Genomic DNA, 22,853 nt, shown 5'->3' with positions numbered 1-22,853 from the left:
TCTTTCGAACGATGTGATTTGAGCGGAGGGGACCGCGAGCGGCCATCCTAGCAACGCCATATGATGATGTGGTTGCACAACCGTGATGCAGTGGTAGAAGTAGCGCCAACGCCGCCCCAGGGATAAATAATGCTGGCTTGACTGGTTAAGCCTCGAGCGGTGCAAGGATCTACAAGAAGTGTGAAGATATGTTGTATTTTCGTCCTGACCGAGTTGTCGGGTTTAAGGTCACATCGAACATTTTCGGGTCAGGAGGTTTCATTGGTAACCGTAGTTCTGGGGCATACTGTTACCAGGAGTGGACCAGCCTTGCATGCCTGGTTGTTGGCCTGGCCCAGATTGTGTCTGAGCTCCCATATACTGGCTCGGGTTCGGCTGATACATGCTTCGGTTCATGCCTGCATAAGCAGAGTTCATCTGGCCGAGCTGTTGGGCATAACTCATGTTTTGGCCCGGCATCTGCGGCGGCGGCATTTGCGAGTGATGCTGCTGTTGCGGCTGTTGACCATAGCCAGACATGTGTGATTGCCCCAGCGGCGAGGGTTGCGGCTGAGGAGGAGGCCACATCTGGTTCGATGGGTAGCCGGGGTAAGACGGAGTCTGCCTGTGTTGAGCTCCGACAGCCATGGAAGGCGAGCCATGATGAATTTGACCAGGTGCACCTCGATGCATAGTTTGAACAGGAGAAGGCATTGCATTCTGCTGGTTCTGGTAAGCCGAATATGCCTGAGGGATGTCCTGCCGCTGCTGCGCCACCGATTGTGGGCTTTGTAGATTTTGCGGTGCCACGGTGCTTGCTCCAGCTTGCTCGGTCTGAGCCTCTGTCGTCTGCTGCTCGTGGGGCCGCTCCCAGTAATTCGTCAGATAAGACGACCTGTGTTGGCGTTGCGCGGCCAATTGCTTATTGAAATCCGCTGCGCCCACGGCTTGCGTCATGATCTCTGCCGGTGCGCTCGATCTGGTGATATCCACGTAAGCTGGCCCTATAACTTCCTGCCTAGGACGAAGAATGCCACCAGATGCACTTGGTCTGAGGTCCTCGCTCGGTAGGTGAATCATGGGCAGTGGCGCCAGCGATACCTGTCCGAGACCTGGCGGTCCAGCTTCCATGCTGGCATTGCTGTAGATGATTTCCCCTTGAGGAAGAGCATTGAGGGCATTGGCGTGACTTGCAGCTGCTTCTGCTGCAGCCTGTTCTCGAGCCCGAGCGGCTCCTGGGCGTTTCTCTCCAGCTGGGTCGTCCTCTGTGAAACCTTGTTTCCTAGCCTTGGCTTCCCAGTAGTCGTCACGAACGCGGCGGCCACCTTCGATCAAACGGCTACCAAACTGCCTGAACATGGACCGAGCTGTGACGATGGCGATTTGCCGTGACCTGTAGGAGTAGGGCAAAATCTCCTGATGGATCAGGTTGTCCTTCTCTGCTTGGTTTGCAATAATCTTGTAGAGTGACCTGTTCTTGTTGAATAGCAAGTATGAGTCGCGGTATCCAAGCACGCGAGCGCATTCGGTGGCCAGCATAAAAAGCTTCTCCCCTCGGTTGGGAACGTTGAACGTCCGACATCTGTACTTGCGCTCTCCTAGAGGGTACCCGTCCTTGGACACTTTGGTTTCACCGGCCTCATCAATTTCTCGTGGTATGTACTCGTCACCCTCTGGGCCAAGCTGATCTGTCGTGTGGTCTCTAACAGTGGGCAGGGCCTTGACCACAGGAGGCTTTGATATCGAGCCTGGGGTGGATCTGGTTGGCGACGCCTGAGTTGGAGATGCGTGCGATAACGACGACGTCCTCATGTGAGGCGTTTGCACCGGCTGATGACCGACGGCCATCGACATGTTGGGCGATGGTGCAGGACTTTGTTCCGACTTCAGTTTCCGTATCTTGTTGGTCTTGGCGTCATCTGGAAGCGGCGTGTCAGCGTGCTTGCCTCAGCTATCATTCCTGTGCGCACACAGAAGGTGCCACTTCGCATGCGACTCCATCTGTCACACGCTGTGTATCTTTGCAAGTACATACCACCTTCTTGTTTCACTCCGGGTGTGCCGTACGAATCAGGTGTTCGACTACGCTTCTGCCCGCGTGGGCTCGCTGTCGTCAAGAGGTTGGAGGTGCTCGTGGCGTCTGCAAAGGGAGGAATGAGTTAGCATATTGTTCAAATGCCCGACCGGGCTGCGGAGCGCTGTCGAACGGCGGGGGAACGCGTCGCATGGTGATAGAGCGGGTGGGAGACAGTGCTTACTGGGCGCATTCAAAGCTGCTGGATTGATGGTGCCCGAGTCTTCCATGTCCAGACCGGCGTGTAATGTAGATAATGCTTCAAAGCTCCGATGCGACACGGCCAGCATCACATCCCGCTACCTGGCATGGAGCACGCAGAGTCGGTACGGGCCTGTCGCACAGCAAACGCTGTATCTGGCGCAAGTGTCTCGAGGTGCGCGCCGGTGGCGGCGAGTCGATGGAGATACTCGGGGACTGGCGCGTATTGGCAGTGGACAGCAGCGACGTGCCCTGGGAATTCGCCCTCGCGCGTGCGCGCACTTGGGATAGGTCGATGTGGATAATAGCTCTGCGACCAGGGACGGAGCGCAGCGCTGCACGATCCCAAACTTTGACGAGCGCGCAGATAAGCTTGCGGAAGGCTGGAGAAACCCTGTAGGCCGAGCGCAACGGCCAGGAGCAACAGCAAAGGTCGCGAGCGGTGGTGTTGAGGCGCTGTCGATGCAAGGTCGAGGCTGCACGCCGTGAGGGCTGATGGTTGTGATCCGCCGAGAAGCTCTGCAAGCGCGATCCACTTGCGATGGGACGTGCGTCTGAGCGGCTGGATGACGCAGACGGCTCGCGAGTCGAACAACCCCACTAGGCTGCCCTTTTCACAGTCAGCTTCATCCTTCAATACTCTCCATTTCGACGCCCATCGGCGACCGCGCGGTGTGCATTGTCCATGTCCACTGCTCGCGCAGTGCAGCGGCCTGTTTGCAACGCAGAGAAATTGACCGGTCGCGGTGCCCTTCAGCCTGTGACCCGAATCTCTGCGCGTTTCTTCAGGCGGCCGCTGGGGTTACACGTGCTGGCCAGACGCTGGGCCCTCAACTGCAAGGGATACTTTGCTGGGTCGGGCGGAGCGAGGAGCCAACGACCAGGCGCGCGAAGTGCAATTGTTGCGTGAGTTCCAGTGGGATGGTGGAGGGAGGTTCGGGTTGGGTAAATGGAAAATGGCACTCACTTAGCAAATGCAGCGCGCCACGTCGAAGGCGGTCAGTTTCCAACAGAGTGAATGCGGTGCCGTGCTATACTCGCACGTCGTGATTCGTCGTGTGCAAGCTGCTCGGCCACGGCGTTGGTAGCGATTGTACAGAAGGTCGTGCAGAATTGCAGCGGGCACGGCGAGTCGCTCAGGCCCAATGCGCGCGATGCGAGTGTCGTGTTGTTCTTGCAGACGCCGTGCTCTGCCAGCATCGAGACAGAGGAATAATGGGCGAGCAGAACAGGTGCGGTTGGCCGCTCGTCGATGGCCCGAGTGTCGTCTAGGTTGCTGCCAGACGAACCGTGATCGCCGAGCCGGTTTGCGTTTGCGGCTGAGTCGCGAGCAGCGTTCGCTTCCTTCCTCTCTGCTTCCTACTGGCCGTCCAAGACAGTAATATCGTGAGGGTGAATGCGTCCCTTCGTGGACGAGGGCACAACGGAAGGCAATGCACGCGAACTGCACAGGCACCCGCAGCAGCGAATGATCGAGGCAAAGTGGAGCACCGGTGGCTTATACTTGCACTGCTCAACACTCTGGCCGCCGCAAGTCACCCATCTGCGATCTGCCCGCGCGGGAGCGGGCGCTGCTGCATGATTGCTCACATATCGGACTAGACACAAGCGATCGCGCCGCTACTGGTGCAGCTTGATTTACCCAGTGCAGCTTCCATCGCGACCACGACGCGCCCCCGAAACGGCTTGGCTACCACGAAAGCTCCAAAGATAACCAGCCCATACTATCGCAGACAAAGCTCCGCCGCCGCTGCCACTATCGACTGAGACGAGAAGAGCAGCTGGCCAGGATGCCGCCAGCCAATAGCTGTGCACGCACGCCAACGAGGGGCCGGTGGCAGCTCATGCCCTCCCGCGCTTTGTCTCTCGCCACTTGCACTCGCTGCTGAGCATCTGTCGCCTCGAGGCCAGCCTGCTCTGCTCGCACGCTCCTCAGCAGAGCCAGCACATTGACTCATGCCAGTGACGCGCTGACTTGCCAGGTGACGTCCCTCTCCGGCAGCCACTGTGCTCAAACGGTGCATTCGTTAATGCAAATGCCCGTCGTGTCGTTCGCTTGGGCGACGGTCATCCACATCCCACGCCTGCTGCAAGCTGCACGCCCGATGTCCTCGGCACGAAGCTACACGCCTATACACGATTGTCCTTCGTCGCGCGTCCCGCACGGTGCCATGCCCGCCATGGAGATCTACGTGCTGGGGCGCAACGCTCGAGAGCATGTGCTTCGTGCCAAAGTCCGGTAACTCTCATCCTCACGGCCACTACCCTGAACTATAAAGATGAGCAACCAGGATCGCTTTCACACGCACAAAACACCTCGCTCGATGCGTGGCATCATTGGCTCCGTCTGGAATGCAAATGGCTGCATCTGCTCGGGTAGTTGCGCACGAACCGTGCGTCTTGCGAGCATGCACAGATATGCCCTGGCCATCTCTGCCTCGCGTCCAAGGTGAAGATCTGTTGTGGAGCGTAGACGGTCAGCTTGCATCTCTGGTTGCTCGCCCGCCCCCAGCCTTCTGCCTTGCGGCCCGCAGCAGCATGGCAGCAGCAGGATGTCACAGAGCCACAAGATCATGCACTGGATGAAACAGGGAATCGCAGACGTAACATGAAAACATCTGTGATCACACGACCGGACTGACTTTCGGCTTCCCTACCGAGCCCGACGAACCGCAACAGACCCAGTTCACGGACGAACGACAGCGGACGGACGCGTTGCGCAATCGAGCGCTCATGCGCCCACAGCCTGTCTCAGTTGGGCATGCGAGGCTGAGAGGTGACGCCTCCAACGAGAATTGCCAACTCCGTCAGGCTCGTAAAACGCCAATACTCTTTCTTCCGCCAACGATTGGATGGCTACGCTCGAATCCTGGTCGTCCCAAGAGATGCGCTCCAAAGCACGCTATGTGCGGCCGACTCCACATCTGCCTGCATAATGGGCAAGGTGACCTCTCTATGGACCAGGGTTCGGCCGGCTTTGAAAAAGCGATCACATGCATCTCCACAGGTACATTGTATCCTGCATCATCATTGCAAGTGGTATCGAATCACCACAGCCTGAGCCATTCACCGCCATGAATACGTGAACGAATGATGGCGTACCCGATGCAACGAGAAGTGTTCGCCCCATTCATCCCGAGAGTGCGAGCGAGAAGCGTGGATTCAACGCGTGCAAAATAATAGGAAGAGCGAAAGCGCGTGGTCGATAGCTTACGAAAGTCAAAAGGACGGGCCGTCCTTGCAGCTACTCATTCTATGGTCCTATCCCACGGGGTCTGGGAACAGCGTTCGAGGGTGCCGAGATAGCCGACCAACATATGCACCAGGTCAGCAAACAATCCGTAAGACTTTTGGAAATGACGCTGTGGTTCAGGCTTGACCAGGGCAGCCCGCGGAAGACCTTCGTATCTCCGTTCCTCATGACTAGAAGGTGCAGAGCTACGGAAGTTACGTCCAAGCTGTCCGGACTTCATCTCGAATTATGGAGGCCTCTAGCAGGCTAAATATGTCAGATGAGGCTTTTCCTAACGACCTTTGTGGAAGACACGTCCCGGGATTGGCCGCGCGAGGCCTGCTGATAGGATGGACATCACCGCACCGGCCCATCCGAGATCCAGTGAATGATTATGCTTCGGGAGTTGACTCCGTGGTATGCCCCATCACCTTGATTTGTCCTACGCCTCGACCTCGCCATTTGGCAATAATCCAAGAATGTTAGTGATGGCCACGGGCCCTGGGGTCGATCTCTAGCTTGTTTCATATCGCTGACGCAAAGCGCCTGGGCTCGAAGTAGCTCGAAACCCAATGTGCAGGATATAGAACGCAGCACATTTCCGGGAAAACGAGTCATGGTCGCTGAAGCTGCCGCCGTGCAGTTGCTTGTTTCGCTGTCAAACAAGGGCAACTCCACGAACCTGTTCTCGGGCTCAGCACACAGGACCGAGTAAGATCGGACGTCTCGATACGCGTTGTCCTGGAGGCGCTCGCGATTAGTGGGGCACGAGGTCATTGTCCCTATGGATGCCCAACATGTCCCTCACCCATGCTACACTCCCACTACCGCCACGACTACCGTCGACATCGACACGAGGTCGTCCACGCGCTATACGGGTGGCAAAGCAACGTGTCGCCTGCGATGGCGAAGTCTCGGAATCCGGTGGCAAAAACGAGGTATATGCACGCAGTTGCCTAGTGGCTTCTTGCGACTCCATATCGCAACCTCTAGCACGCCTTGCGGTTGCAGTGGACGCCTCGAACAGACTGTCGAATTGGTGTCGTACGTGTAGCTATCGAGCCAAGACGATCCGCCGAGTGTAAAGTGCCTGTTCCGGTTGCAATTGAGGTAGGTTTTGCAATGGCGCGAATGTTACGAAGCACTCAGTCGGCCGTGCCGTGTCAGCTGCCTCGAGCTTCACTCCTCCCGAACGCCAGTATCAATCGGGCTCTTGCAAGAATTGCGTCATTCTTCCAGGCAACGGATTCGATAATTGTTCACCGGAGTGTCGATGTCTATTCGTAGCACCGCGTCTCGTATGCTGGTAAGATACGAATATATTCGCCTGTCAGCCTTGATCAATGGATACCGGTCAGGACAGCTCAAAGCAGACAGCACACCTTGTTCTTCGGCAGCGGAACTCGCCACAACAACACCCTCTTCACAGAATACACCACACCCTCAGAGGCGGCCGACGCTGAAAACAGTAGCAGAAACTAGCTGTAGAAGGCAAACGGTGGGCTGAAGTGAAGTCAACATATACTTTTCCCTCTTCTCCATCCTCGCGACATTTCTTCACGCTGCACAAGCAACCTGGATCCCGTTCTAAACTTAATCTTCCCGTGTCCCAGCACAGCAGGACCCTCGCATCTTCAGACCCCAGATTCTCCTTCAAAATTCTCCGAAATGGCAAGATCTGCATTAGAGATGGTGTCTGACGTGGCAACTAAGGCAACTGCCAATTCGTCCACCCCAATTCTTCCTTTCACAAACCGAAAGATTAAAGATGTGCCGCGGCAGATAACACGCAGCAGCAGCACATGGTGGCTTGCGTCTTTTGTTCTCTGCGTTGGCAATGCATCGTGTCGTGTCGTGCGTGATGCCGCAAGTCATACTTGCATTGCAGAAAGCTCGGGAATTGTGCATTGCCCGGCTTTTCTGACACACTTGACACGTCGTACGCAACACACAGATTCTAGAAGCAGAATAGATGTAGGGTCTGGAAGCTCGGTCACGGCATGCCGACGCGGCTACCTGCATACGTCTACCTCTACCTTTCCCTTGTGGTGCCTTGTGATACTTACTTTCGTGCTCGTGCGTTAGCCACTCGAACTCACAATCACTCATCATTGCCATGCCACCACGCGGGAAGGAAAGAGTAATTAATTACAAAAACGTGCAGCTGTGTGGCGATGCTGCAGATGTGCAGGTGTGACAACAGGTACGGCTGACAATCTGACAGCATTGGCAATAAGCAAACAAGCATGACTGGACTTAAACTTCCGGTGTAGACTCAGTCGGAAGAGGAGTGTGATGACAGATGCAGAAGGGTGCATGTTTGCTTTGGTCCGAGGGTGTAGGAGCCGAAGCAAGCAAGCAAGCAGAAATGTGGCGGGTCTGCATGACCAATGGTTGCCTGACCCAATGATGGAGCAAGTTTGAATGGTGGTAACGGAGTTGTTGTGAAGATGGCAAGCTTCAAGCAAAGAAACGCGAACGGGGAAAATTGTGCGAGTAGTTAAACTGTTTCAAATTGCCTTGATTCGTGTTAGACTACATAGGAAATACTACGCAACTGTTGTCCAAGCCATATGAACTTCATGGTAGTGTTATGATAAGAAATGCAAGCAACGCGCGAGTGGGGATATCATTCTGATGCCTCTGGTGTAGCCAAGTTCTGTTATTCATGCAATCGTGATGCTGGATGATGGGAGATTGAAGTCCCCATTATCTCCGGACCGAATCCAGTTCTTCAATGAATCGATAGATTCCTTCAAAGCCTTGGTATTCAAGCGGATCGTGTTTGTTCGACCCATAGCTTCCGGAGTGCACTGACTGATAATCAGGTGATGACAGCCAGGGATTGGAATACTGCTCTTCTTCGAGTATGTCCTCGAAACCCGTGTCCGATTGCGTAGAATATGCTGGGCTGCCCGACAGCATATCGTCGAGACTTATAACGTGCCTTTGGGATGCCATCATCGGTTTGATCGGGTAGTCGTAGAGATCACTTGCACAGGATTCTTCGCTCATGGCTGACGGGTCATTGCTAGGAGCAAATGGGAAGAGTAAGGCTATCTCGGTTCCAGCGAAGGCGTCAAATGCTGGATCTTGAGTGACAGTGCCTCGCTGTACGTTAAGCTCAGAGCAGAGACGTTCCACCGTATCGGCGTCACAGCCCGGAAAGTGCACTCTTAAATGATCCTTCTGGTATGTGATTGGTAAGTCCCCGAGCGCTGACAGTCGTTTGAGGTCATTGAGCACAGCAGCCAGATCCTTCAGAGCTCGCGAGAAGTCGACAGACAGAACATCGAGGAGACCCTCGGTGTTCAGGTTGTGCTTCTCAGTGGTCTGAGACATGGTGTAGCCGACGACGGAGCTCAGAGGAGTGAGTGCGGTGATAGTTGGGTTGACGTGGAAGTCGATCCATGAACCGGGTGTGGCAGCTGGCACAGAGCGCATCTTGCGGCCGGTCTCTTCCTGCAAAGCAGACACAGCCTTGAAGCGCTTGTTGCCATTGCTGTTCACTCCATCGTACTGGGCCTTTTGACCTTGCGTGAAGAAGGCACGCATAGCCTGAGACACATTCTGCACAACTTGAGATTGTACAGCTGGGCCATGGCTGAAGTATCTGGCGCCCCCTCCGCCGCCGTGCGAGTATCCGCCTGCTGTACGACCGAGTGTCCCGCCAGTCAGATTGGGTCGAAGAGTCGAAGCGAATGGTGCTCGTCCCGACGATGACTGTACGTAAGATCCTATCCTCGATTTCGGGAACGATGCACGATCGTACCGGACACCAGGCTTGCTACCAGCTGAAGAAAATCGTCGGGGAGTCGAATATTGACGGGATTGGCTCTGTCGAATGCGTGCTAGAGGATGGAGTGGTTGTTTCGGTGCGTTTCGGGCGAAGATGGGCTCGAGTTGAGCTGCTCGCTGCCCGCTGACTTGAGCATCGATGGCCCGTAAGCCTTTCGATAAGGCAGCCTTGAGGCTCTTCGCGTGGCGAGCCACGAGGCTGTGCCACGCATGCAGCCCTGGCGGCATGGTGATTGTGGGATGTGCTCAGCACGAGGGTTGAGATGTCAGTGTAGGAGGAGAAGAGGCAAGTGAGGCACAGCCAAACAAGGCACGTCAGCTGTGGTGGAGGAGTGGCGAATGCAGGAATGCAGGGTCCGAATCCCGCCGATCGCGCGGTCACGTGCAGTGCGCAGCTGTGGCGCATTGCATCGAATTCTCGGCCGGCTTCAAACACAGCAGCATCAATCCATCAGCGCTCGAATCATCAGCACTTTGACACGACATGACTTCGCTCAAGAGGTCATACGCGTCGACCGGCTCGGGCACGACTCTAAGCAGCAAGACATACCTCCGAACGCTCAAGTCAGGAAAGGTCCAAAAAGTTGTCCGCGAGCTCTACCTCCGCCAAGACATACCATGCTCCTCCAACCTATGCACCGAGTGCATCGACATCGCTCCAGCAGGATTCAATGGCAAGAAGGAGCCGTTCGTTCTTTCCGCCACACCTGCTGGTACTAAGCTCTATCCCGGCGGGCACTACCTGGTTCCTGATACAAATGCCTTCCTCAATGCCATGGACTTCTTCGAGGCCGAAAACACAGTGCAAGATGTTATTGTGCTGCAGACTGTGCTGGAGGAGGTCAAGAACCGGTCACTACCGTTATACCACAGACTCATTGCTTTGACCAAGAATGACGGCAAGCGATTCTATGTCTTTTTCAACGACTTCCGTTTGGAGACCTACGCCACTCGGGAGCCGGGCGAGACCATTAATGACCGCAATGATCGTGGGATTCGCAAAGCCTGCGAATGGTACTCAGAGCATCTGCAGAAGGCAGTTAAAGCTCGTCAAAGCATTCGATGTCCTGATATTGTGATGCTGTCCGATGACAAGGACAGTTTGCGCAAGGCTCAGCAGGAAGGTGTGGTTGCCACTAATCTAAACGACTATGTGTCTAGTCTGCCAGATGCAGACCGTCTGCTGGATATGGTTGCTTCTAGTCGTGACCAACGTGCATCACGAGATGCCAAAACGCAATTGCTCTATCCTGATTATATTTCCACGTCTGCCATGCTCACTGGTGTCAAGAACGGAACTATGCATCAAGGCACATTCAGCGTATCGCCATACAATTATCTGGAAGGAACAGTGCACGTCCCAGCATTCGATCGTCCTCTCATCATCCAAGGACGCGAGAGTAGCAATCGTGCAGTATCTGGAGATGTTGTGGTGCTTGAAGTCTTGCCTAGAGATCAATGGAAAGCCCCCTCAAGCAAAGTCATCGAAGAGGAAGACATTGGCAAAAACGACAACGCAGAAGTCGAGGATGGCAGCAATGAAGGTGTCATCTCGGTACAAGAGCGAAGAGCATTGCAGGAAGAAGTCAAGCGTGCGCATGGCAAAGTAGCAGAGGGCAAGCCTCAGCCGACCGCAAAAGTCGTTGGCATCATTAAGCGTAACTGGCGACAGTATGTGGGACACATCGACAAGGACTCTGTCAAATCGGGAGCCAAGCAAAGCCGAGCGCAACAGACCGTCTTTCTCATACCAATGGACAAGCGTATCCCGAAGATCAGAGTGCGCACGAGGCAAGCCGGCGATCTTCTTGGAAAGCGCGTACTGGTCACTATTGACTCCTGGGATCGCGAGTCACGGTACCCTGTTGGCCACTTCATTCGTAGTCTGGGTGAATTGGAAACAAAGGGTGCCGAGACTGAAGCTCTCTTACTTGAGTGGGATGTGCAGTACAGGCCTTTCCCAAAGACTGTGCTAGACTGTTTGCCAGCTGAGGGACACGACTGGAAAGTGCCAGCAGATGTCAACGATCCAGGCTGGAGAGGCAGGAAAGATCTTCGCGAGGAGCTCATATGCTCCATTGACCCTCCAGGCTGTGTTGACATTGACGACGCTTTGCATGCGAAGAAATTGCCCAACGGCAACTTCGAAGTGGGGGTGCATATTGCTGACGTCTCACACTTCGTCAAGCCAAACAATGCCATGGACAAGGAGGCCGCTCTACGCGGTACGACAGTCTACCTGGTGGACAAGCGTATTGACATGTTGCCTATGCTCCTCGGTACCGACTTGTGCTCACTCAAGCCATACGTCGAGCGGTACGCGTTCAGCGTGTTATGGGAACTGGATCAGAATGCCGATATCGTCAAGGTCGACTTCACCAAGAGCGTCATCAAATCTCGAGAGGCCTTCAGCTACGAACGTGCACAGCTTCGCATAGACGATCAATCGCAGCAGGACGAGCTAACACAAGGCATGCGCCATCTCATGTACTTGTCAAAGAAGCTGCGAGCGAAGCGCATGGCAGCTGGTGCACTGAACCTCGCCTCACCTGAAGTTCGAGTGGAAACAGAGAGCGAGACTTCCGATCCTGTCGATGTGAAGACCAAACAACTACTGGACACCAATCAGCTCGTCGAAGAATTCATGTTGCTCGCCAACATCTCCGTTGCTGGCAAGAACTATTCCGCCTTTCCACAGACTGCTCTACTCCGCCGCCACGCTGCTCCTCCAAAGACTAACTTCGAAGAACTAAGCAATCAGCTCAAAGTGAAGAAGAACATGGAACTTCGCTCGGACTCTTCCAAAGCCCTCGCCGACAGTCTTGATACCTGCACGGATCCTCAAGAACCTTTCTTTAACACGCTCGTACGTATCCTCGCTACGCGATGCATGATGTCCGCCGAATACTTCTGCTCCGGCACACAATCTTACCCAGAGTTCCGACACTATGGTCTCGCGTCAGAGATCTATACACATTTTACAAGTCCGATTCGACGATATGCAGATCTGGAAGCACATCGACAGTTGGCTGCTGCTATTGAGTACGAGCCTCTCGACTCATCGTTGCAGTCGAAACATAAGATTGAAGGAGTGTGCAAGAATATCAACGTCAGACATCGTAATGCACAGATGGCGGGCCGCGCCAGTGTAGAATACTACGTTGGACAAGCGCTGAAGGGTCGTGTGATGGACGAAGACGGATTTGTGATGCGGATCTTCAGCAACGGATTCGTGGTTTTTGTACCAAGATTTGGTATTGAAGGTCTTGTCAGGTTGAGAGACTTGGGTGGTGAGCAGCTGGGTGGCGAAAGGGAGCCTGAAAGTGTGTTTGATGCTGAAGAGTACTCGTTGGAGATCAAGGAGGGAAGCAGAGCCGGAACAAAGGTTGAGCTGTTCCAGAAGGTGAAGGTGAAGATCAGCGATGAAGCGGAGGAGAGTACTGGTAAGCGGAAGATCAAGTTGGGTCTGGTATGATGACCACTACATTGCTCGCAGCAGAGAGCCAAGCGAAGTACCAGACGAAATAGAATCCTTTCAAAACACGAATGCCAGCATTCGCAATACTCATGATCTCGTTACCCATCCCTCTACCATCTAGATATCTATTATTCCCCCAACCTTCCATCTATATCTACACTCTCCCACTTGCTCTTCCCCTCCCATCCCCGTCCCTCCTCTCTACCAACTCCACCTCATCCCCCTCCCTTTCCCTCTGGCCATCTGGCCCTCGTCCCCCTTGCCCCGAAACACTCCCCATCCTCCCAAACCCCCACCTCTCCCCCTTCCCAGTCTTCCACCCCCTCACAACAACCACAACCAGCAACCCCAACATAACAGTCGGCACAACCCACGGACTAAAAACAAACCCCCCACCCCTCGGATTCCCCAAATTCGCAAAACTCGTACAACACAACCCCACACCAATCAGCGCCCCAAATCCCAATTTCAAAAACTCCCATTTCCTACTCTCCAATTCTCCTGAAAGCCGTTTTTGGAGTAAGAGCCGGTGATTCGAGAGGTATGTGACTAACATACATAGGATAATGACTAAGCCGATAGAGGTGAAGAAGTATACGTAAGTGAGGTTGAAAACTCCAGCTGTGGTTTGAGTAGATTGGAGGACGTCTGTGAAAGTCGAAAGGGAGCCGAAATCGACTTTTTCGGAGTCGACGCCTGAAGGGTTGGTTTCGTTTGCGGGAGAGGGGGATAAGGCGGATTCGAGACTTGTGCGTTGAACCGGGGAGTCGAAACCGGCGATGTTGTAGATTGTTTTGTAGAGGGTGAAATAAATCCAATACAAGGCGTCTTTCGCGAGGGAAGGGTGTTCGTTGCCGTTGGAGATGATGGCGGAGGCGTTTGCCGCGTTGTTGAGGTCGTATGAGAGCATTTCGAGGGTTTCGGAGAGGTCGCGGGAGGTGAGGAGGCCGCGGTAGATGAGGTAGTGGGCTGTTTCGTTGACTTGGAGGCCGACTTCGGAGTAGGCGCCTTCGTTGACCATGGATTGCCATTGCATGTATTGGTTTGTGAAGATGTTGCCGCGGACGACGGCGGCGCGCCAGGTTATGCATTGGGCGAGGCCTTCGACGCTGAGGACGAGGGCGACGTGGAGGGGGAAGTGCAGGATTGACCAGACTTGTTGGATTATTGTACCAATGTGTTCGTCTTCGACTAGGGCGTCGAAGTAGAGCATGTAGATGAAGTAGAGGATCAGGACTGCGCAGAAGATGTTTGCGACAGTCGATGCAGTGAACTCCAGAGCACCTTCCGATTGCACGATGCGTTGAGATTTTGTCGCCAGAGCGATGACCCCTTCGCCGAGGATGATTAGGGTCAAGAGTGACATGCGCTGCACCAGGTGCGTGCCCTTGAAGCTGATATTTCGCCAGACAGACGAGATGGTCGTGGCGATGACAGTCTCGATGATGGCGATAGCGTACCAAGCTCTGTAGGTATGATGTTCCTCTTCGACGCTCCGAAAAGTCCAGATCAATCCAAAATAGGCCATAGCAGCAACGAAATAAGTCGCAGTGATGAGCGATATGGGCAAATATGCTTGCTTATTCCGTCGATTGAGCCAGATGTATTGAATGTACTGGAACACTAACATCATCCGGCTGATCATGAGGTATATCGACAAAGATTTCTAGAAGCCACGTCAGCAAGCAACGACAGTATAGCAAGAGTATCTCTGAACTCACGAAATACCCCTCTGAAGTCGTCCCCTCAGCATCATCTTCAGCTTGTTCCTTCGCACCACCCACATTATACTTGGGCCCCACGACCGCAAACCCAATCATAACCAAAAACTGCACAGCTTTGGCAATTCGCTCAAACAGCGAGTCGGATGCAAAACGAACATCATATAGACTAACTTGATACCAAGTGAACCACAATCTGTCATCAAAGTCAGTCAGTCCAGTCCCAGACCCTCCCTCTCAAAGCCCTCCCACACCACCTCGAACGAGGAAGAAGTACTCACATGCAAAAGAACCCCACGTACTGCTTCAGCGTCTCCGAATCCCTAACCTCATGCACCGCAGTAAAAACCGTCAAATTCGCCGTAAAGAAAAGGTCGTAAAAGAGTTCCAGATTCGAAACTTCACGTTGTTGTCGTACAAGTGAAGCGGTCTTGTCCCCAGAAGGACTCTCATCTTCTCGTTTATCATAATGCGGCGACTGAGCCTTGATATCGCTCCTCATAGTTGAAGCGGGCGAAGGACTTCGCGAAGCTTTCCTTCCGTATGATGTGTCAGATGTCGTGATCTGGTAAAGAGGCAGCTGGCTCGTGCTATTTGCGAATCTGTGATGATGCTCGTCGTTATTCATCGCATATGGCCAGCCAAGAGCGAGAGAAAGTGTGTTGTTGAACAGACTGAAGTGAAGTGGGCACACGTTGAGAAAGCAAGCTGCTGATTGCTGCGGCGCCTACCTGTATGAGCAACCGCGCACGGAGAGAGCGTTTATCCTGAATTGATAGGTAGGCAACACGTCAACCTGGCCCATAGTCAAGGGTGCCCGAAAAACGCCGACCAGGGATCTCGAATTTAGACGTTTGCATTCGTACCTAAACCTTGCTTAAGGAGAACGGGCGTGAAAGACGACGCGCAGCCTTTCCGTTTTAGTCGGCCTCAAGCATGTGAAAATGGTTCGTGAGAGAAGCTTAATATTTCTCGGCGTCTTCAGCGTAATTCCAGCTACACGTTTATTAGTGCAGTGAGATGCGAATTCCGGTCTGCGTGATTGTGAATCAGATCAGACGATCTACGCACAACCTGATATTTGCTGCATGCACGTGCTCGATGCGTTGGGCATTGGACAACAGCAGCAGCAGGCTGGTGCGCACGACGTGCTCAAAGCTGCATACGTATGCCAATGATGCCATCATTCACCCCAGTATCTTTGAGTGCTGACATTTGATCTCCAATCGCTGTCAACGTTTAATTTGTTATCTGAGCATGTTCCCCCGGTTTCAGCAACGGTCGGTCCGGGATCCGCGACCAGTCCTCGACTCGGAATCTTTGGCGTCGATCTCCGTACCCCAGGTGAGGAAACAGAGTGGTTAACGTGGAGTTTCATTACTGTTTTGAGTCAATGCTGTACCGACTCTGGGTCGTAGCAAAGATTGCATATTCAACAACGAACTCTTCAATCACTGTCGTGCGTATACTCCATATGACAGCTTTGCACAGTCACATGTGCTGCCCACGGCATTTCTGCATCGTGTTCGGCCCAGTAGTCGTGTTGCCGGCGAGTTGGCTAGGAGCCGGCAGCGGTCTGCGGGAGCCGCCGGGAAGTCCAATCGTCTCTGGAACACGCAACACTGTCTGGCTGTCACGACACACCGGCGAGATTGTCCCAGAAAGCTGGCTCCAGTACACCGCTGCCGAAATAGCTGAGCTGTGCACGTTGTCCTGCAGGTCCCCCGCCAGCAGCAGAACCGCGTTTGATCGCTTCGCACAGGTTACGGAAGGTGAGCAGTAAAGACTCATGCCGTGGCGCCAATGGGTCAGCTTGGGGTGCATTCTCCATGTGTGCGATAACAGATTCGAGAGCCAGATCTCGTTGCAGCATCGAGGTAAGTGCACCTGCCTCCCACCCACCAGCACTTGGCAGCGGCCGGAATACGCGCGACATGAGAACTAATGTTTCCAGCATGCTTGCCCAGTCAACAGACGACATCTGATGCAGCGTCGCAGGAGGTCGGGCCAGGAGTTCGTCCACATATTCCTTTACGCTGCAAGCGCATTGTATGAGCATTGATGACTCCGGACTAGGGCCAGCTCGCAGTTGCCGCTGATAAATGTGAATGCTTGATGCTGCGAATCCTAGGGTGCCACCTAGTGATGGAAACTCTCGCTTCAAAGCTTTGAGTCGCTGACTTGCTGCTCTTGTGTAGCCATCTATCACCTGTGGCGATATCGGATCCCGACCATCAGTGGCTTGTCGGAGGCCATCCTCCATTTCATCGATGGCGCAAGACAGCTCCAGGACGGCTACCAGAGCCCTGTCGGATGGCATACCGCCTGCCGCAGCAGCGCTCTCTGCACAAGCTCGAAGATGATTCGTCCATCGCATGGGATTCGGCCTGTCAAAACCAATAGCTGACAGATTGGCGCAGAGATAATAGCAACCGACAAACGCCCGGTCGCGCTCTAAGTTGCTCGATGGGTCCTCTGGAGGCAGGTAAGATCTGTTGTATAGCCCCAGGTCTGCCGCTATCCCCGCCAAAAGTGAGAGCTGTTGGTAGAACTGGTGCTGAGACCTATACTGGTGATACCATGCCAGAAAAACAAGAAGACCGGTGAGTACGTCCATGCTCCGCTCCCCTCCTAACAGAACCTTGGAAGACAAGGCATAACGAAATGCCTGAGTCAGACGATCCTGCAGCTCAAGATGTGCCCCAGACGATACTGTGCAAATGGCAAGGGTCAAGACTGGTCGACTCGCGACCATGCGAATAATGTCTGCCCCAGGCCGAAGTTCGACGAATGGAAAATATGGTGTCAACTGTGCATAGATGGTGAAGGCTTTATGCACAAAGTTGTAGTCGACGCCGCGGAGCAACTCTTCACATGCCTGTGAAATGTGTCAGTGTCTTATCAACACGCATCGGATACTTTCGATATTGACTCACAGCACTGTTTCCGAGGCCCCGCGCGAATAGTGCAATGAAGGATTTGCTGTCGTTGTGTGAAAGGTCATGCCGCGATAGGAGGTTGCTGCGATCAGCCTGATATTCGGGATGATTCCCCGCAGGTAGGTCGAACTTGGGCGGTGGGCCTGAGTGCGAAGCTGAAGGACCTGCAAACTCTCCCAATGGAATGCCCTCTGACTCGCCGACGTTACTGGCAGTGCGGCGCTTTCGTGCTTTGGGAACGGCGGGGATGCATTCTCGTTCCATGCGATGGCACCTGGTCCATCGTGATCAGCATGAAGTCTCATAGGCGGATCGAGCAGATCGAAAGGCAATATGGCAGAAGTGGTCGGTGAAGGGATTGTGCATGGTGGGCAGAGGAGCATGGCGCACCACTTTCGGCCAAGACAGAGACTTTGGGACCATGTGGTACAGGATCGATCTCGGCGTTGGCGAGCGAGTGAGCGCTGCAATTGGCAGTATGCAGTGCCCCTGCTGTCGGCGGTGATGGGGTCATGTTGTGGTTGGAACTCAAAGGTCGACGAAGCTTTGCTCGATTACGCACGCACAGAACATGTATCGAAGAACTCACCTCTCGCATCGACCAGTGGGCGTCGCGATACATTTCATCTGTTGACGAATCAGGCTGGGGCGGTCCTCTGTCGCGACGCATACGGTGGATGGTGCATACCTTGAGCGCAGCACATGCTTGGCAGGCACTGTTTCGGGGCTGCCTCTTCCGCTTGAGTTGCCCGTCTGGAGTCGCGATACTTTGCGACGCTGCAGCGTCGACATCATCCGGCGACGGGGGCTGCTGCAGTGCGGACTCCATGGCGGCGCGGTGGGCGGTGCTGCTGGCGCGACGTGATGCTCAGCTGTTGTTGGCGTGACGGCGTGCCTGCCTGCCTGCCTGCCTGCCTGCGAGCGACGAGAGTTTGCCGACTGCGGTTGTTCGAGTGCCGATGATCGGTTCACGCAAGCGTCGTTGGCTCGCACACCTCTCCGAAAGCCTGAGACAAGGCCCGAACAGCCGGTCTTCGGCTAGTGGGGCCAGCACCGTCGGCGAATCTGCTCCGGACGATATCAATGTCGCGTTGTGCCAGCACCATGCGCTGTTCGTGAGAAGTGCAGAACGTCTGCACGACGACGCGGGCAAGCACACTCGCTCCTCGATGTGATGGTGAAGGGGAAACCGTGCCCGGTTTCTTATAGCCGCGATTAAGGTTGGTTGTAAACTTCGTAAACTTCGGGGAATTGGGCCTGCGCTGCCTCCTGCTGCTGCGCGTCTGTCGTCACTTGGCACTTGCTTTGGACATTGGACACGCGCATCGCCTGTTCTTGCTTCCCATCACCTCGCCCTTCTGCAAGCTTATACACGCACCGATTGTCGCGTTGTCCTTTTGTCCGTCTGCATTGCCATCGGCGACATAGTCCGCCGGCGAAGCCCAGATCGCGACTGCCACGATATCTCTCTCCACCACCACAGCCGTTGTGCCAAGCTCCTCCTCCTCGTACTCCTCTTGCGGCCGTATTGCAACCTCACTATCATGAGCTCCTACTGTCTCAGACAGCTCCTCTCCAGTCTCATACCACGACGAAGCAGCAACCAAACGGGAGCTTCGGATGATCATCCCGGAGAGACCTAGTTTCTAGCTCTGGCATTGGCTTCACTGCATACCCTGAAACCGGCTGGGCATGATCAACATAGCGCGCTGGAAGCGTGTGACGGCTACCAGGAAAAGCCTATGGCACAGCGACACTTAGGTCTTCTCTGCCTACTACAGTATCCGTATCGTCCGCACTGTCTCGGATAATGCTGCTGCGAGACCGGAGGCCTTCGAGCGACCTTCGTCACCGACGAACGTCTTCTGCTCTCAGAGCGATGCACGTGTTCCACATTCACTGCGTCTGCGCTACCTCATGTCTCCGGAATTCCCCTGCTCCGCTAGAACATGGCTTCGCCACATCGATGCGCAGACATCATAGTCACGTAGCGGAGAGCTAAGGTGACGAAAATTGCTCAAGGTACTCACTGCTAGAACCTCACGAATCCGTTCGCTTATACAGTTTATCAAAAAGCTTACCTGCTACCCTGAACCCAGGCACCATCTCCTGAGCGACTAGACCGTAAGTCACGATAGCAATGCTAACGGCCAATGAAGGGACCGTCGACCACGGCATATTCCGTTCAGCATCTCAGAAAAAGGTACATGAGCCATGCCAACGTGTCAGCCGATGTTAAGACTTTGGACGATACTATGAAATGGAGTCGCGATACTATTCCGATTGTCTCCGTCTATCGTACGCTATCCTTTCAGGCTTCGTCGTCACTCCAGGGAGCATCGTATAGCTGAACGCAAAAGAGAGGCGGCACGTCGGCCTCGACCTCATCCTGTCTCGCTGATGTCGACTCCCCAGGACTCTCGCCCTCAGGCCTACCAGCCGCCTCAGCCCCCATTTCCACCCCAGAGTCACGGTTTGGCTCGACGTCGTCAAGGAGTGGCATCTCCCTACAAAACCTCTGCTCAACCAAAATCGTGGCCTCCGGCCACTTCTCCATCCTCTTCTCGTCGTACCGCTTCTCCAAGCACACCAACCTCACTCTCAACCCCGCCAAATCGATCGCGTCCTGCGAGACCTGTCTCGTCTCATGACAGTACCTGATCGGTTTCGGCTTCGCCACCCTCGTTGGCTCAGAAGCCGCCTTCTTCTGGAGAGCGTCGGCCTTCTTCTTCTCCTTCCTCACAAAAACTCTCCCCAAAATCCTCCCTTTCCACCCTTTCGCACCACGGGCCCCCTTCTCACCCCGGAGCGACGCAGTCTTCTTCTTCCCATCAAGAAGAGTAACACTCTTCACAAACGCATCCACCCTCTCATAAATCTCCACAACCCGACTCTCCGGCAAAAAAGCCAAATCCTTCAACTCCACATTTTCTTTTGGTTCCCAGCCGCGGATTTCCAACTCACTCATCATCTCTTCCATCTTCTTGAGATGCTCTCTGATTTCGGCTTTTTTGTACATGAGATGCGAGATGGAGGAGTGGTGACAGAGAGAGCGGAGACAGGTTTGAGAGGGGTGGGAGCGCGGGACAGACATCTTGGATCTTGCTCTTGGCGGAGGAGAGAGGCGAGGAGAGGTCCTGTCGATTGTGTCCGAAGATTCCTCTCTCGCGCGCTTTGTTGGGTTGTGAGATGCGTCCTTTTCGTCTCGGAGTGATAGCTGGTGGGTTTGGTTCGTTGCTGCGTGCTTGAGATCTTTAGCTGGTTGTAAGGAGTTGTCGTTCTTGTTCTCAAAAGCTTTTTGATCACGAGCGAGTGTAGTCAGCGTATCTGTGATCGAATGAAAAGGGAGTGCAGAGAGGTGGCAGGGTTGTAGAATATATTCTCGCTCTGCATATTCGTCCTCAAAAATTTAATATTTTTTCTGAGGGATACGTGGTGGCTTGAGAACCAAATTATTTTTGAGGCCACTTCACGCTGACTTTGCGGCGAGACGATAGGATACCGGACGTCGAGGAAAGTAGACTGGAACCAGTGCAGTTGACATGCCTTTGCTCGAAAATAGTTGGTTCTGACAATCTTTTCAGTACGAAAGCTGGCTGAGGCCACTCGCCTGACCAGAGTATGGACATGCAAAGTCAGTATCGAACCCAGCTCACGTGAGCGACTGCTGGCACATCAGCAAGGAACATGATCTTGGAAGAAGAAGCTCGATCATGTCAATATTGGCGCAGAGCGCGATTTGACCTACTGTTACATTCTAATACTCGTAGCACGCTGGTGCTTTTCAATGCAATTCATCACAGCCTGTCTCCATGGCCGAATCAATCTCAACTGGCGTCTCTCGGACGACGCGCGCTTCTGACACCTTCATGCGCCGCCTTGCCCACTACTCCATCTTCACATCCTCAAACTCCTCATCCTCATCCATCTCGTCGCCCGTGCCCTCGTCCGTCGTCTCCATCTTCGCCGCAGCTGACTCTTCCTTGACGACCACGCCTTCTTCGTCCAACAGTGCGCGATACTCAGGCTTGAGCTTGTACGTCTGCACAAAGTCTCCTTGCCTCATAAGCGTAGCGATATCGTCCAAAGTCTCTTTGATGTAAGCTTCCGGCTGCCGTAGTCTCTGGCGCAAGGCCTTGAGAGACCAGTACGAGTACTCCTTAAAGCAGTTCTTGAGCGCGTCGAGTAAGGCAGCCTTCTCCATACGAACGGCCTTCTCCTTGACTGGCTTCTTCCTGTTGCCAGCACCCACTTTCGAGGTGAGAGTGCCGAATTTGAAAGAGTCGCGATCTGTACCGGGATGTTTGATGCGTGCGTCTGTGACGATTTGAGTCTTCTTGCCGGCGTGTAGGGCGGCTTGATATGTCTTCGCGAAATGGTCCAGACTGGTCTTGTCCTCCACCGGATGCATGTCGGCCTCATTAACGACCTTGGGCGCCAGTGCAGTTTGTTTCGGAATCGCTGTTCGGTAAGAGCCAGGCTTGCGCGGTTGCTGGTTGTTGTAGCGATCAAACTTGTTGATGCCGCCGGGTCGCTGACCTGGTGGTGGGCGGTTCGGACGGACATTGCTGTTGTGACCTGGAAGATCCTTCTCGGAGAAGATGACTGTGTTGTTGTAACGATCGCTCTTCAGGTCCAGATTGTACATCTTGGGTATCGACTTCTGCTGCGGCAAGGCATCGTCCAGGCGAATTTGGATCTTTTGCTTCCCATTCTTCTGCGGTGCATGGAACACACGGAGATGGCCCACAGTGACCTGTTCCCCTTCTGCTGCATTCTTGTGGATCTCGCTCCACGTCTTCCACATGTCCTCAGAGACCTTGAGCAGCCACGCATTTCCGCCTCTGGGTATCTGCAAGTCGGTGTCCTCCTCGAACTCGTCGACGTCGCCAATGTGCTTCGTGTCCTCCACCTTGATCTCCGGCTTCACTTGCGCCATGGTGAGAAGCGTGTGGGGTGTCTTCGTGAGCTGGATCGGACGTGGGCGCAAGATGTCGAAGGTTGTGTCTGAACAATGCCGGTCGCGAACAGAAGAAGGTGGTCGCGGTCGCGACAATGACGCAGCGGAACCTGCCGTCGAACGCCTGGTCTGTGCTCACGCGCCTTCTTCACGTCGCCTCGTGCACAACCTCACACTCACACCTGGCAATCTTCTGACGAAAGCTTTGCCTCAACTCGCTCTCGGACGGCCCGGAATCGCACATGTCAGTACAGCCTTCACCTCACTTCAGATTGCCTACGTCTCGCAAGTGCTTCTATTCGCCTACCCGCCCACCCGGAACCGGCCGGGCTCCTCAAAGGAGAGCAGAGCAGCGTCGTGCCCAGACCTCAGACGCATCGAGCGGTGCTAGCAGACCACGACCGCATATCAGTAGGCTCCTCAGCCGCTCTGAGGCCATGAGAATGTGATGGGTTCGTTTTCATGAGGCTC

At 54.3% G+C, this 22,853-nt stretch overlaps 8 protein-coding genes across 8 annotated transcripts; 1 reads left to right on the top strand and 7 right to left on the bottom strand.

The window, feature by feature from the left end:
• Nucleotides 1-258: 258 nt before the first annotated feature.
• On the bottom strand, nt 259-2,283 carry RHO25_000251 (uncharacterized protein; the record flags this gene model as incomplete). The annotated part of the gene is made up of 3 exons (XM_023592872.2): nt 259-1,898; nt 2,015-2,119; nt 2,238-2,283. 3 exons carry the CDS (start codon nt 2,281-2,283, stop codon nt 259-261), a joined length of 1,791 nt encoding a protein of 596 aa, XP_023459813.2.
• Nucleotides 2,284-8,195: 5,912 nt separating this feature from the next.
• RHO25_000250 (uncharacterized protein) lies at nt 8,196-9,512 on the bottom strand (the record flags this gene model as incomplete). Its single annotated transcript, XM_023592871.2, has 1 exon — nt 8,196-9,512. One exon carries the CDS (start codon nt 9,510-9,512, stop codon nt 8,196-8,198), a length of 1,317 nt encoding a protein of 438 aa, XP_023459841.1.
• Nucleotides 9,513-9,768: 256 nt separating this feature from the next.
• RHO25_000249 (uncharacterized protein) lies at nt 9,769-12,759 on the top strand (the record flags this gene model as incomplete). The annotated part of the gene is made up of 1 exon (XM_023592870.2): nt 9,769-12,759. One exon carries the CDS (start codon nt 9,769-9,771, stop codon nt 12,757-12,759), a length of 2,991 nt encoding a protein of 996 aa, XP_023459840.1.
• Nucleotides 12,760-12,916: 157 nt separating this feature from the next.
• RHO25_000248 (uncharacterized protein) lies at nt 12,917-15,288 on the bottom strand (the record flags this gene model as incomplete). Its single annotated transcript, XM_065601996.1, has 4 exons — nt 12,917-14,428; nt 14,484-14,679; nt 14,765-15,085; nt 15,215-15,288. 4 exons carry the CDS (start codon nt 15,286-15,288, stop codon nt 12,917-12,919), a joined length of 2,103 nt encoding a protein of 700 aa, XP_065458068.1.
• Nucleotides 15,289-16,116: 828 nt separating this feature from the next.
• RHO25_000247 (uncharacterized protein) lies at nt 16,117-18,251 on the bottom strand (the record flags this gene model as incomplete). The annotated part of the gene is made up of 4 exons (XM_065601995.1): nt 16,117-17,361; nt 17,420-17,696; nt 18,012-18,049; nt 18,111-18,251. The coding sequence occupies 4 exons, from the start codon at nt 18,249-18,251 to the stop codon at nt 16,117-16,119; spliced, it is 1,701 nt and encodes a 566-aa protein (XP_065458067.1).
• Nucleotides 18,252-18,637: 386 nt separating this feature from the next.
• On the bottom strand, nt 18,638-19,050 carry RHO25_000246 (uncharacterized protein; the record flags this gene model as incomplete). Its single annotated transcript, XM_065601994.1, has 2 exons — nt 18,638-18,780; nt 18,801-19,050. 2 exons carry the CDS (start codon nt 19,048-19,050, stop codon nt 18,638-18,640), a joined length of 393 nt encoding a protein of 130 aa, XP_065458066.1.
• Nucleotides 19,051-19,733: 683 nt separating this feature from the next.
• RHO25_000245 (uncharacterized protein) lies at nt 19,734-20,441 on the bottom strand (the record flags this gene model as incomplete). The annotated part of the gene is made up of 1 exon (XM_023592867.1): nt 19,734-20,441. One exon carries the CDS (start codon nt 20,439-20,441, stop codon nt 19,734-19,736), a length of 708 nt encoding a protein of 235 aa, XP_023459849.1.
• Nucleotides 20,442-21,308: 867 nt separating this feature from the next.
• RHO25_000244 (uncharacterized protein) lies at nt 21,309-22,361 on the bottom strand (the record flags this gene model as incomplete). The annotated part of the gene is made up of 1 exon (XM_023592866.2): nt 21,309-22,361. The coding sequence occupies one exon, from the start codon at nt 22,359-22,361 to the stop codon at nt 21,309-21,311; it is 1,053 nt and encodes a 350-aa protein (XP_023459848.1).
• Nucleotides 22,362-22,853: the final 492 nt, after the last annotated feature.

Source organism: Cercospora beticola, chromosome 1 (assembly GCF_033473495.1).
Source record: "Cercospora beticola chromosome 1, complete sequence".
NCBI lineage: Eukaryota > Fungi > Ascomycota > Dothideomycetes > Mycosphaerellales > Mycosphaerellaceae > Cercospora > Cercospora beticola.
The sequence above is the reverse complement of the archived record's forward strand: the minus strand, read 5'-3'. Positions and strand labels throughout refer to the sequence as shown.